This window comes from Uloborus diversus, chromosome 6, assembly GCF_026930045.1.
Source record: "Uloborus diversus isolate 005 chromosome 6, Udiv.v.3.1, whole genome shotgun sequence".
Lineage (NCBI taxonomy): Eukaryota > Metazoa > Arthropoda > Arachnida > Araneae > Uloboridae > Uloborus > Uloborus diversus.
The window spans coordinates 161,217,383-161,231,708 of NC_072736.1; the positions used below are offsets into that span (position 1 = coordinate 161,217,383).

A 14,326-nucleotide genomic window follows, 5' to 3' on the forward strand; every position below is an offset into this window, starting at 1 on the left:
ATTTAATGATACATTGAGCACGTTTTACTTACCATTTTTGTCGTATCTGTGAAGATATCCCTAAAAATGCTTAATAATTGTCACTTACGGTGAAATTAGCTTAGTACATAAAAAGGTTTTTAAAAGAAAATTTGTCGTAACTACATTAATTAATTTTAAATTAAGATTTTTATAAAAATACTCTCTTACGTTGGTTAGATAAGTTATTTACGAAACAACTACCGCAAGTTGAGCATTTAATTAAGTCACAAATCAAAGAATCGAGTTGTAAAACTTAAATCATCGATTTCTCATTTTGAGCTCTACTGCAGATACCACATCTGTGCTGAGCACGGCAGTATAGACGTTTTGAAAGTGGTGATTTTAATACCAATTGCAAAGAGCCCGATAAACGGCTACAAAAGTTTGAGGATGCCGTATTGGAGGCTATACTGGATGAAGACTAGTGACCAAACAACTTTACCGAACTCAATTGATACATTTGAGCCGAGCATTGTGGGGAAAACGGTCACAATATAAGGAGAGGCAAGACATGGTAATTTTGCATCATGATAACGCTCGGTCACTTGTCTCGCAGCCGGTCGAAACATACCTCGATACGCTGATGTGGGAAGTCCTACCCCACCCGCCATATAGCCCAGACATTGTCCCCTCAGACTACTATTTGATTTCGTCTATAACACATGCTCTTGGGGATCAGCAATTCCGCTCTTTTGATGAAGTTCAAAAATGGATCGATTCACAGATTGCATCAATATACGCATCGTTTTTTCGAGATTCCATCCGAAAATTGCCAGAAGGATGGGAAAAGGTACTGGCCAACGATGAAAAATACTTCGAAGAATGAAATTGAAACTATGTTTTCACAATAAAGCGTCAAACTTGGAAGAAAAACCCTTTAAAACTTATTTGTAAACCAGACATATGTTGCCTTATTAGGGTGGAAGAAGTAGGTTTTTTATTATAGGAGATCGAGTTAGTGTCCTCCGGATAATAGACGCACAAACGCCAAGCCACCCCCAACAGTCAAGTAAGTTAAACCTATCATGGTTTACCTATTTCGTGTAGATGAGCCCTAACTCTTGATGACAGAAAGCAGTCCCAACCACCAGATCACGTGAAATTGTAACTAAACGTTCTATGTCATGATTTTTTTTTTTTTTGCAAGAAATACATTGTTTTAGAACTTATCTACATCAAACAAAAACGAAAGTAATTTTTAAAATAATTGATCTCGTGATTCTTTTAGAACATTAATAACATTTTTCGCTTTTTCATTCCCAAAATTGATTTTGATTTAGTTCTGTTCATTTCCATACAGTTATTTCAATTACTCTCTTTCTGCACAGCATCACTGTCACAAGATGAAATGGTAGCACAGTGTATTATTTTCTTTCTCGCTGGATATGAAACAACTGCCTCCACTCTATCTTTTGCTAGCTATATATTGGCTCTGCATCCAGAAATACAAGAACTGCTAATAGCCGAACTGGATGAAAGTCTAAAGGCCTCAAATGTAAGTATATTCAATGTAAAAATTAAATTATGATTATTTTAAACATATACAGTAGAGTGACCAATCCGCAACGGCCTTATTTCGCAAAAGCAGAAATTCAGATAATTGGACAAGCAATTTCAAGACTGCTTCCGAGTGCAAGAAAACGGTAAAAGTCAATATTTTGATGCCGAAAACGTATGTTTCATCCAAATTTAGTAGCAGTACTTACGTAGACTAAAAAATATTTCAAGGGTATATTTTTCCTTCAGACGTTATCCAGGCTAGAATTAGGCTGTTAAAATTCTTCTGTCCTGATTTCCCCAAATCTGTAATCACTTATACACAGCCCCTACGAGAGGCCATGTCAGCCTAGTCGGAAACTAACATAGATTTTATGAGTTTAATGGCGGAAGGGGGCCCGCCCACCAAACTGACAAGGGGCCCGCCGTGGATCTCGACGCTCCTGCTCATGCATTTGGAACATATTTTCTTGCCTGTTCTGTCATAAAAGAAACTGGAGAGAGACTGTGTCTGAATAATGAAACAGCTGTCGTAATTGGCACCCTACTGTGTGTGCATATGTAATAAATTACAAAATACAGTAAACTCCCGATTATCCGCGGAATAGGGTGGCACGGTAACCGCGGATAAGCGAAACCGCGGATAATCCGAATAATAAGTAAAAAACAATACTTATTGTGTACGATGGCAAAATATATATATATATATATATATATATATATATATATATATATATATATATATATATATATATATATATATATTAATATTAATAACACTCGCGCATGCATTTAAATTCTAACTGAAAACATTGCTACATTGCATCTACTGACATTGATTATAAAAAAATGTAAAATCTAAAAGCGAACAATCACACGATCATAATTTTGGGGGGGAATGTGAAAAGACCCGCGGATAATCCGAGCAGCGGTTAATCCGACCGCCGATAATCGGGAGTTTACTGTACGTCTCATTCTTATGTTTATTTGCAGGGTGAAGTAACTTACGAAACATTGCAAAACATGAAATACTTAGATAATGTCATTTCGGAAACATTGAGACTATATCCTCCGGCTGCTAGGTAAATATAACTTCACTTTAATATTTTGCCTAATCACGCACGTACACACGCAAATTCCGCAACACAGTAACTGTCCGACATACTGAAAAATAAATTTTCTTTTCAAAATTTAAGCACTTGCTCGGTGTTATAAGAAACCACACATGATAAAGCAAAGTCTATTAAATAGAGAATTTAAAAAATCAGGAAACGTTCCTGGAAGATAATGGGCATTTAATACGCCTAATATTTGCCAGTAAAATATCTGCTAAAAAAAAGATTTACCCCTGCAAGTTAGTAACCATCCTGAAATTAACCAGGAGTCTTTCTGCATAATTCAGAAAACTTTCCAATACAAGCCTTGAAGATTAGCCTTGCCTAATTTATTTTAGACAAGTCTACAATAAATTAGAAACCTTCAGAGAAAGCTTACATATGTTTAGAGCAATAGCTTGGTGTCTTCCTGATTTACCAGGTCACCAAGCCTAATTGAAATTATATGTTCTAATGCAACACATAATTTACAGATAATCCCCAGCAACGTTGAAGCATTAACCCCATCGTTTCATCAGAGTCTTAATTCCAGTCGCGTGAAATTCTTTGCGTTGCTGTCTTAAAAAGTATAGGACTTAATGTTCAACGTCGTTGTCAACGCAAGTTGTTTGCCTCCAAAATGTTGTTTCAGCTCATCAAAAGATGGAGAAAATCCTCCTTATAGCCCGAACTTGGTTCTAATTGATTTCCGTCTGTTTGATCCACTGAAAACACACATTGGAGGTACACTGTTAAAAATTCAGGAAGATTTTCTGGTAATTGTTACTGTAAAATTGCATCGCCGACGCATCGCTGATTTTTAAGGTAATTTATACCGGAGAAATAAGCGATCCCAGCGCCAACTGGTTGCTGTGGCCTACCGAAGAAACCGTAAAGTTTTACAGTAACATTTGATTTTTACGGTAATAGTTACTGGCAACATGGATGCCAGTAACAATTACCGCAAATTTTCCGGAAAATTTTTAACAGTGTAAACAATTTTCAGATGATAGCGACGTTGGACATGAAGTCCTGCAGTGGATGAAACAGCAACCCAAATAATTTTATGCAGCTCGAATTAGCGATCTGATAAAACGTCGGGATAGGTACATCAACTTTTCTGGATATTACATCGAAAAAATATATAAAATTTCCAAGCTATTACTGTGGTAAGTTATTTTTCACTAACGTTTGTCTATTATTTTAGGGGAGTCAGTACCCTATATACTTTCAAAAATTCGATTTTTTGATTTTTATATATTTTGAAACTTTATTTCAATACCTTCCTTAATGATACAAACTTCTTGATCGTGCTCATATTAGAAGTAAGTTAAAATAAGCTTTAAAAAAATGTAAACCTATTTTGATGAGGTATGATTTTCCCCTTTAAATTGCAATATCTCGAAATGGTATTTTTGAAACTAAATGTTCCTTGCTTTTTCTCAGAAACTAAATTGTGTCAGGCTTTGAAATTTTTACCACCTATTCCATACATCTAATTGCATATATACTGAAGTAAATTTTTTCTTATATTCGAAAAATATTTTTTAATAGAGCTTATTTCGTGTTGCAAAATGGCTTTTTTTGAAAAAAATACAGTAACTTACACATTAGAATTAAAAAAAAAAAAAAAACTAAGCTTTCTTTCTGTAAAATTTTACTTCAGTATAGAGAAAAGTGTTTACTTAAGATACAGAAGAAATTTCATAATTGTATCTTTAATAGATTTTCAGAAAAAGGTACATGAACCTGTGCAAATTAACATTGACGGTATAGGGGGGTACTGACTCCCTTTAATGACCCTCAAACTTGTTTTTTTTTAATAGGAAACTGGTAAAATCCCGGAACGTTGCCTAGAAATAATTCGTGACATTTTGGAACTTTAAGCTTGTGAAAGTTTGGATTTAAAAAAAAAAATCAGAGGAAGTACCTTAAAATACTCGAAGCTGTTATTCATTGGATTATTCAGACATTTAATTAAGCACTATGAAGCAAAACCCCTTTTATATGAAGTCTAATAATTTCCTACTGGAGAGCTACACTGCCGTGTGCAGGTAAACAGCAGTATCTACAGAAATGAGTTTTCGAGGTATTTGAAGGAAAGCGCTTTGGCTTCAATGCTAATAATAGGGAAAAGTTGGAAATAGTTTTTTTTTTTTCCGCGCCTTTTTTTCAGCGGAATCCAAATAAGCAAGCTTCTTCTTTACTAATAATAAAGAAGAAAGTCTCTTTGTCTGGATGTCCGGATCGCTGTGACGCGCATAGCGCCTAGACCGTTCGGCCGATTTTCATGAAATTTGGCACAAAGTTATTTTGTAGCATGGGGGTGTGCACCCTCGAAGCGATTTTTCGGAAATTCGGTGTGGCTCTTTTTCTATTCCAATTTTAAGAACAAAACTATCATAAGATGGAGGAGTAAATTACGAAATTATCATAACGTGGAACCGTAACATGGGCACAAGCCAATTGGCAATAAATTCACCATACATTATTTGTAAATATACAGGCGAACCAAAAGACCTTTTATTTTTCTACTACGGGCAAAGCCGTGCGGGTACCACTAGTTACTAATAATAAAGCTGAAAGTCTCTCTGTTTGGATGTCTGGATCTCTCTCTGTCAGGATCTCTGTGACGCGCATAGCGCCTAGACCGTTCGGCCGATTTTCATGAAATTTGGCACAAAATTAGTTTGTAGCATGGGGGCGTGCACCTCCAAGCGATTTTTCGAAAATTCGATTTTTTTTCTTTTTCTATTCCAATTTTAAGAACATTTTATCGGGCAAATTATCATAACGTGGACGAGTAAATTACCAAATTATCATAACGTGGAACATGAGCGAGCCATTTAACATAGCAAACTGGCGAGAAATTCATCATCCATTATTTGTAAATATGCTGGCGAACCAAATGATCTTTTCATTTTCTACTACGGGCAAAGTCGTGCGGGTACCGCTAGTGCACAATAAAGCTAACGTACAACAGACGATAAAAATGCAGAAAAATGGAAAAGGTACAAATGCGCAGCTACTGCCCTTCACCTGCCCACGGCAGTAAAGATGATTTAAGTGCTTGAGAATAATATTTCTTCTTAAAAAGAAAAAAGGACAAAGCTTCTGAAGTCCGCTGAATTCCGCTCATTACTTATTGAGATTCCCTCCCCTGAGGAGGAATTGATGCCAAAAACAAATTTGCACCAATTCAAATGGGAGCACTATGGAACAAATTTCGTGCGATTTCAAGTCATTCAATTTTTGATCTAGAGTGGCCACGAAAAACCGGTCACACACAAACAGACAAACACACACAGACATTTTTTAAATTATTCAAAACGGACTCAGCACACTTCGAAACATGCAAATGCGTCAAAATGGGGTCGTTTCCAAAATTTTAAAAGTATTTTTTTCTGAAAGAGCATGCTTAAAACTATAGGATCTGACCATTTTTTTAAAGAATTTGTTCAAGTTTAATATTTAAAAAAAATTACTTAAATCGGTGGGCTTTCATTGTTTACGTTTCTGTCGTGTGACATCAAAAATGATGAAATACCATTCAGTGTTGCCATTCATGGAGAAAAATATTTAATTCGCATCTTTACTCACGTGTATTGGCAACGATAGGGTTGAAAGCAAGCGTAGAGCGCACTGTTTAATTCGCTTCTTGATTATCATAACGTGGAAACGTGGTAGAAAGATGCGCCAAATTGCATCTTTTGTGACATCATAAAGACCACGCCTTGTTTTCAAAATTGGACACTTTAAAAAATTAATTAAAAAATAACTGTTAGGAAAATAAAAGTATTTTCTGGAGCCATGTTTTTTTTTTTTTTTTTTTCCCCACTCATTCTATCAATTTCAGTGACTAAAAGTAGTGCTTTTGACTGAAGAAAACAACACCATTCGACGTTCGAAAATTTTCACGAACCGAACACTTTTTTCTATGCATTAGACATAGACGAAAGTAAAAAGATTTCGTGAGATTCTCCGTCAATTTATTTTTACTACACATCCGTAGATCTTAATATATAAAAATCTTCTGCGCGGACGTTTGTCAATATAAGGCTTTTAAACGGCTGGACCGATTTGGATTAAATTTTTTGTGTGAAATTAAGTTGTGGCAAGCATGGTTTAGAAGCGCGATGGATCAAATCGGAAACTTTTTGTTAATTAATTAATTAATTTAAACGTTAGATGGTTATATCTCCCAAATGATTAATATTTATTTAAACCTATTGTTGAACGAGAACTGAAATAAATATTTGACCCGTTGCCAAAGGACAATAAGAAAGCCAGCTCTGCTTTTTGTAATGAAATTTCCCACTGTGATATGTCAATTGAGAATTGATGAAACGTAGAGAGAGAGAGAGTGAAGCCTTCATTTCTCTCTTGAAAGCAACGATTTTAAATCCCGTGATATACTATTTTAAAGTTAAGTACAGGAAGAAATTGGGCTCTTTCACTAACCAAAAGTACCGTACCTAGCAACATTTGTTTCTCGGCTCACAAATCCATCAGAGTTTCGGCACCAAAGGCAAGAATACGTTAAGGATTATCAAACTAATCAGTACATTATTAAACTAAAAGACGGTGGAATTTAAACACGAAACAAATTTTATTTTTGTCCAGATAACTTACAACAGGGTAATTCTGTACACAAAAAATCAGTGCAGTGGAAGATCTTTATCTTTGCGGGAGGAACAAATTTGGCAATATATTAAGATCATTCAAGGGTACGCAGAGAAAGTTAGCAAGTGAGAATGCTCAGCGAGAGAGTGGGATTGAAAAGTTTTCGTTCAAAAGATCGGACCGCTAATCGGTCGGAGTTCACTTCACTCACTGATCGGCTGGATTACAGTAACGTGGTGGCTTGGCGACTTTGGCCATGAACAATAGAGTTGCAGGATTATTTGTTTGCATTTTAAAGCAACTGGTAATTTAGTGTATTTTTTGTTTATTTCGCGAATTGTTTTTGGTTTTTAAAGAGTTTAGTCCTGTAAGTTGAAGAATGTTTATTTTATATCGGGTTTGAGTGGTTTTCGCTTATTCAGGGAACTTTTTACCTTTATCATATTTTCAAATGATATCCTTTCGATTGTTTAATTCCTTTTCATATGGGGGAAGTTGCAGCGGGATTTGCCGTTTGTTTTAGATGGGTAGTTAGTTTTCTATACTTAATATCTGAGGACTATATCTATCCTTGAGTATAGCTGAAGGAACAAATCATAATTTTATAAAGATCTTTCAAATACATGAGAAAAAATAGTTAATAAAACAGCTGCTCCGTTGGCATTTAGATAAATCAAGTTGTAACAAATATACGCATTCTGACACCAAGCAGCTTAAAATATTTTCTTTCCACTTCTTTTTGTCAACAAAAAGGTTCAAACACTTGATAGTTTAATGAATTTTCTCATCTTTTCAATGTACAAAGTTTGAACAAAACAACGTCTGTCGGGTCCTCTAGTAAATAAATATTTTTGTAATTTTATTTTAAATGTTGGAAAGTTTTCTTTAGGTAACACAACGTAATTAAAAACGTTTTTGTTCATTACGATAAATGGGATTCTCAAACAGTGCTAAACTAATAAAATCGCATTTCTATGTGATATTTTTAGATTACAACGGCTTGCAGACCAGGATTATGTGTTGGGTGATACAGGAATTACGATTCCTAAAGGTATGCCTGTAAATATACCTGTATGCGCAATGCATATAGATCCTAAGCTGCATCCTGAGCCAGAAAGTTTTAAGCCTGAACGGTAAGTACTGCAAAAAATTTAGTTTTAATGCTATATTATTCTTTTCTTTCGCGTGTTTTCTTTTATAGGCTTCAAGTGTGCATTTGTACTTTTTTTTGCAATGCCAAATGCATGAGTAAATTCCAAGCACATATAAAAGCTGCCGCCATCAAAAATATGGCTCCTTTCTAGGTTTCCATTGTAGGCCATGTTCCATCTTCGGTGTTTCGGACTCACTTTTCGCGTGACATAGGGGAATCCAGGGCGGAACGGCATATTTAATTTAAATCTAAATTTACATGCTCATGCAAAATCATTTAAAACACGAATCAAGTTACAGTAGGTTATTTACTATGTTTACTTTAATATCTTACAAAAAAAAAAAAAACAGTAGCAATTTATCAGGGAAAATATGTTTAAATATTAAAACAAAAAAACAGGTTCAATTTTCCATTCTGCCGTAAAAAAGATGAAAATTTTTATTATCAGCAATTTAAGATGTTCACATAGTTTAAATACTAATGCTACCTCATAGTCATTGCTGTCCACTCCGGCACATGAGTTGTAGGCCCATTTAAGACAATTTTGGCAAGACACTCTAAACCTTCATGAAAAACACCGCCAGCTCATTCATTCCATCCGAGGACTGCAGTTTCGTGCGTATTAGCACTCATCAGCCCGGCATAGGAAGTGACTGAGCTGGAAGTGGATTTGTCCGCAATCCTTGCAAAGCTACAATTTTCAGAGACTACAGATTGCCCTCATATGGGACTCAGTCAATACGAGAGGTCTCCAACTGAGATGAAGGCGAGACACTTTTAAAAAGAACTGAGTATATATTTAAACCGGTAGCTGAAAATATTTTTCAAGACAGTGAGATGTCTGCATTTATGAAGTTAGAAGCGATTCAAGAAACGTTTCGCAAATTTACTTGTTTTTCAGAGGAAACTGGTGAAATCTCAAAACGTTTGCACGCAAATAATCAGCGACGGTTCAGAATTTTCTTACAGTGTGCAAGAAAACAAACAAATAACAGAAGTAATGAGTTCGATGAAGAATGGTGGTAGGTGGCTGGCTCAATATGAAGACAAACTCTGAAATAAGGAGCGTTGAAAAGTGAAATGCAACTCCGCTCGGATTACTTGTAAAACGAAAACTGTAAAATTTATTTTACTATTTTCAGAATTAAGTAGTCCTAAACAAAACTGAAATTGAAAGTCCTACATCACGCATTCTGTCGGGTTACTTCCCGGGGAGAGCTTGCTTCGTCGCGACATTCGAAGTGGCTGCAATTCACGCCTTATTTCTGGTGAAAAAACTCACTCAACAATTTAGTGATTTTAAATATACAGGGTGTCCAGCAAAGGACTCTCTGGTTTCAAAATTAAATATCTCGAAAACAAAGGACGATATTGGAATAAAATAAACGGTATCTTTATTGTGAAACCCATAAAAATCATATACAGGAACTTGTAAATTAGTTTTAAAAAGTTCCAACAGGTGGCGCTGCACGCTGTAATTCCAATAAAAGTCTGCATGAATTGTGCTGCGAAGAGGTTGGATGATAATTTCTAGCCTATATGTAAGCATATCTGAGAGACTAAACTGCTGCTGAAACAACAAACCTCTTCACAGCACTATTTATGGAGACTTCTACTGCAATTATATTGTGCAGCGCCACCTGTTGGCAGTTTTTTAAACTAATTTCCGTATTCCTGTATATGATTTTTATGGGTTTCACAATAAACATACCGTTTATTTTATTCCAATATCGTCCTTTGTTTCCGAGATATTTAATTTTGAAACCAGGGAGTCCTTTGCTGGACACCCTGCATATATTGTATAAACTACATAACTATATTCTAATACACCGCGTATACACAGTTGCGCTACCTACTACGACACTACTCAGTTCGTGACGCAGTACAACCCTCAAGGGCACTTGCGCCATAAAAATTAAATAAACCAACTACTCAGTTCGTATTTTGAGTTCTGTGCTGAAACTCGCTCTGAGCGCCCTCTAGCAAGCAACTGAAGACAAAACAGACTTTTTTGAACAAAAACATTGATAACGGGAAATTCATAAATGAGCTTCTGAAAAGTTTTAGCCACTTGAAGTATGCTAACTTTATAAAATTATGTATAGCGTGGTTTGATAAGTTGAACTATGACCTTGATAATGTTTACCTCTTTTTGGTGTAATAGAAAACGGTAACTTACACTGACCCAGGGCCCGATTAACCTCTCAAATTGGGGGAAGCTTGGTTTCATTTTGGGGCCCCCCACTTTTCGTTTGGGGAAACTTTTCTAAACACACCGTTACAACACTGACAAACGCTTATTAAAAGGGCCAGCAGAATTCAGAATTTAAGTCAATTCCAGCTGACCGACAGACAGAAATTTGTTTTATGTTGCGCTTGATATCTCAGGAAATATGAGTTGAATCATATTTGATACTTCACAAAGGAAATTAAATGTGAAGTTAGAGAAAGCTAAGTCTCATTTCATGGCCCCTCATCTTTTGCTTTCAGGATATATTTTTTTAAAACTCCACGCAAATTTTTGAAACAAAACTCACTAATGCTATATGTATTATTTCCAAAAATGGCAAAGCAGACTTCCAATTAAAGTTAATCCCCCCCCCCACACCCAGATACACTGAACTTTTGTACATTACATGTTTTTGTACTCCCATTCGCTGCAGATAAGACTGGTTAGTTGTTGTTTCAGATTTATCATTTCATAAAATAATTTATCAAATGTGATAAAAGTATATTGCGAAGTTTTTAAGTCGCTTTTGGGCCCCTTGTTAATTCTGAGAGGGAAGCTCAAGCTTCCTGAGCCTTTTGGGTAATCAGGCCCTGGCCCTACCCAAGTGTAAATCACAGATTGGAATAAAACTTTGCACATCGACAGAACACTTTAAAATATTGAACCCATGTTTTTTTTTTATCGGCACCAGACATAATTAACGGGGGGAAGTTTACCCCTAAATATTGGACAGTTGGGATATTAGAGAAAACAATATATTCTTTTATTTTAAATTTTAATTAAAAAAATTCATATTATGATTGAAAACTTAGAAAAACTAAGCAAACAAAGGTTGACGTGCTTCAAAATGTTTCTGAAAACACTTTTAATAGGGGTTAAACCAACATTCGCAATATTACCCTGTCACGGTGATTGACCCTAAAACGTAAATCTATCGTAAGAAAGTCATGTAATATATCAATAGAAAGCTGTATTTTATTTATTTATTTATTTATTTTTATCCTTCGTAAGAAAGTCATGTAATATATCAATAGAAAGCTCTATTTTATTTATTTATTTATTTATTTTTATTTTTTGCTTTGCAATGAGTTTTAAATTTTCATTCTACTGTTATTAGGAGGAAAGTTAGAGTCATTTGGTAAAAACACACTTTTCAATTTTTCCGCACACTTTGAGTTTTTTTACAGGCCTATTTTGAACAATTTTCAAAATAGATATCAAAAAAATGGCAAGATTACTTGTTTTGTCATATGTATCCGTCATCCCAAATTTTATTGAAATCGGAAATGGTGAGGTCAAGAAGGTGAATTATCTGACACGGTATTGCTCATAAGCAACTAACCGCACAACGGGTTAAGATGGAGAGAGATGGTTTACCCCTATGAACAATATTTTCAGAAAAATCCTGAAACGCGCCATTTTTAGTTTGTTTATTTTTTGCAAATTTTCAATCATTATTTGAACCTTAGTTATTAAAATTCAAAATAAAGAACATATTGTACCCTCTAATACCCCAATTATTCAATATTTAGGGGTAAATTTCACTTTGTTAAAGGTGCCTGGTGCCGATAAAAAACGACGGGTTCAATATTTTTAAGTGTTTTATGGATGTGCGAACTTTTATTCCAATTGGTGATTCCCACTTGGATAGGGTTGCTTGTGACTTGAGTTGGATCACTTTCGAAATATCTCAGAAAAATATTCCAACTCAAAAGAGGTAAATATTGTCAACATCATAGCGCAACTTTTCAGAGCCACATTGTATAATTTTTAAATTTTGGGGGAATGTGCAGTGCATAAATATGATTTTTTTAAAAACTTTATCCTGACATTCAGCAGATATGAGTTTGAATCGCTAAAATCCTTTAATTTTGTGGTTCTTTCATTGTTATCAATCGGTCATTGTTATTAAAATTATTGTTTTCTAAAGTATTCACACTAAGCGAAGCCTAGAGTAACGGCACCAGTAACAGGTATGTTTAAGACATCGCTCTTAGATTAACTCAATTTTCTGAGCCTTTTAATGTATTTAGACATTTTAAACTATTTTTTTCTCATGCAATTGCATCTCATCTAACGTTTGGCTGCTTCTGGATCTTCTGTATGAGTTACTTCTATTTTTGTTTACTCAATTTCGGAAAAAAATGTTCGGCCCCCAATAACAGACACAGAAAAATCTGATAATACCCAGCAACAGATAGGATGAGGAAAATATGAGTCATACACAGAATTCACTTTCTTCTTCAAATTGTGCAGAAGCTCTTTATTTTTAGAACTAATACCTTATTAAATTCAAATGAACATGAAACACCTGCAGACCTCGTGGTAGCTGTTCATAACCTTCCACCACTGCTTTGTAAATACCAACTGGCTCATAAAATCCACTCTGATAACACTGGATGGCTGCACCGTATTCATGGGCCACAGCTACATCAGATTTACCCGCCTAAAATTCTTATTATTTAAATTCAAACTTACGACTGTCTTTTCAGTAAGTTACCGCCCTATAGCCAGGGCTAAGGCAGAAATACAGGAAAAACACCGCCAGCTCATTCGTTCCATCCGAGGACTGCAGTTTCGTGCGTATTCGCACTCATCAGCCCGGCATAGAAAGTGACTGAGCTGGAGGTTGAAAACCTCCTAAGGAAGCCAAGAGTGTCAAACAAACTGGTAGCTAATATAGAATTGGCACTGACCAGACGAGTGACCGAAGCAATGGTTCGGTTCAACTCGAAGATTGAAGGCAAGGCATGGTATTTTTAGTAAGTTACCGCCCTATAGCCAGGGCTAAGGCAGAAATACATGAAGTACAACGCCGCTCGGTGTATTTCATGTATTACAACTGTCTGTTACTGGTGCCGTTACTCAACTTGATTATTTCATAAATATGCATGAACTTTCTCAGCAACCAGTCACACAGTTTCTCAATTTCAGTTTCAGTCAGGATGAAAAAGCAAAGCGAGATATGTACGCGTATTTGCCTTTCGGAGCCGGACCTCGGAACTGCATTGGCATGAGATTTGCGCTCATAGAAATAAAAGTCTGCCTAGCATTTATTCTCAGCAACTTCCGATTTAGGCGATGTCCGCAAACTAAGGTAAGCGTTGCTCTTTAACTTGTATTTTGCACTATCAGAAATTTATTCTTCCCGCTTTTTAAGAAATGCGAAATTAACTTGAAGTATAATAGGGCGAGATTCTACTAGGCATGACCTTCCCTCGTCGAGTTTCCTAAAGTTGTTACCATAGATGAAGAGTAAAAGCTGTGAATGAAACGTGAAAGTAAGAATTTCTACCTCTCTCACGTGATCTAATCAGGGTTGCCAGGGGTTGAAGGTGCCCAAAAATGAGTAATTTACCCTAATCGAGTATCCACATAAGTTATATAAAAATACGTAGGTAAAAATATTACAAAACCAATGGTATATGCCCAAGCAAAAGTGGTCTAATCATAGGGTTGCCGTAGTTCAAAGTTTCAATACTGAAATATTCGATGAGGGTGAATTACTCATTTTTGGGCACTTTTTAGCCTCTGGCAACCTTGCTTAGGAACCGAAAAAAGGTAGGCAACCTTACTTTAACGCTTTCTTCAGAGTTTTTACTCTTCATTTATGACAACAATTTTTGGAAACTCGATGAGAGTAAAATACTTATTTTCAGGCACCTTTCAACCCCTGGCAACCCTGATTAGGTCACGTGAAAGAGGTAG

General features: G+C 35.6%; 1 protein-coding gene across 1 annotated transcript in view; it reads left to right on the plus strand.

The window, feature by feature from the left end:
* LOC129225125 (cytochrome P450 3A11-like) overlaps positions 1 to 14,326 on the plus strand; it is a 48,978-nt gene that overhangs the window by 33,081 nt on the left and 1,571 nt on the right. The window contains exons 10-13 of the mRNA XM_054859686.1: positions 1,350 to 1,516; positions 2,512 to 2,600; positions 8,225 to 8,368; positions 13,553 to 13,715. Coding sequence (XP_054715661.1) covers positions 1,350 to 1,516; positions 2,512 to 2,600; positions 8,225 to 8,368; positions 13,553 to 13,715 — 563 coding nt within the window. The remainder of the gene's footprint in view (positions 1 to 1,349; positions 1,517 to 2,511; positions 2,601 to 8,224; positions 8,369 to 13,552; positions 13,716 to 14,326) is intronic.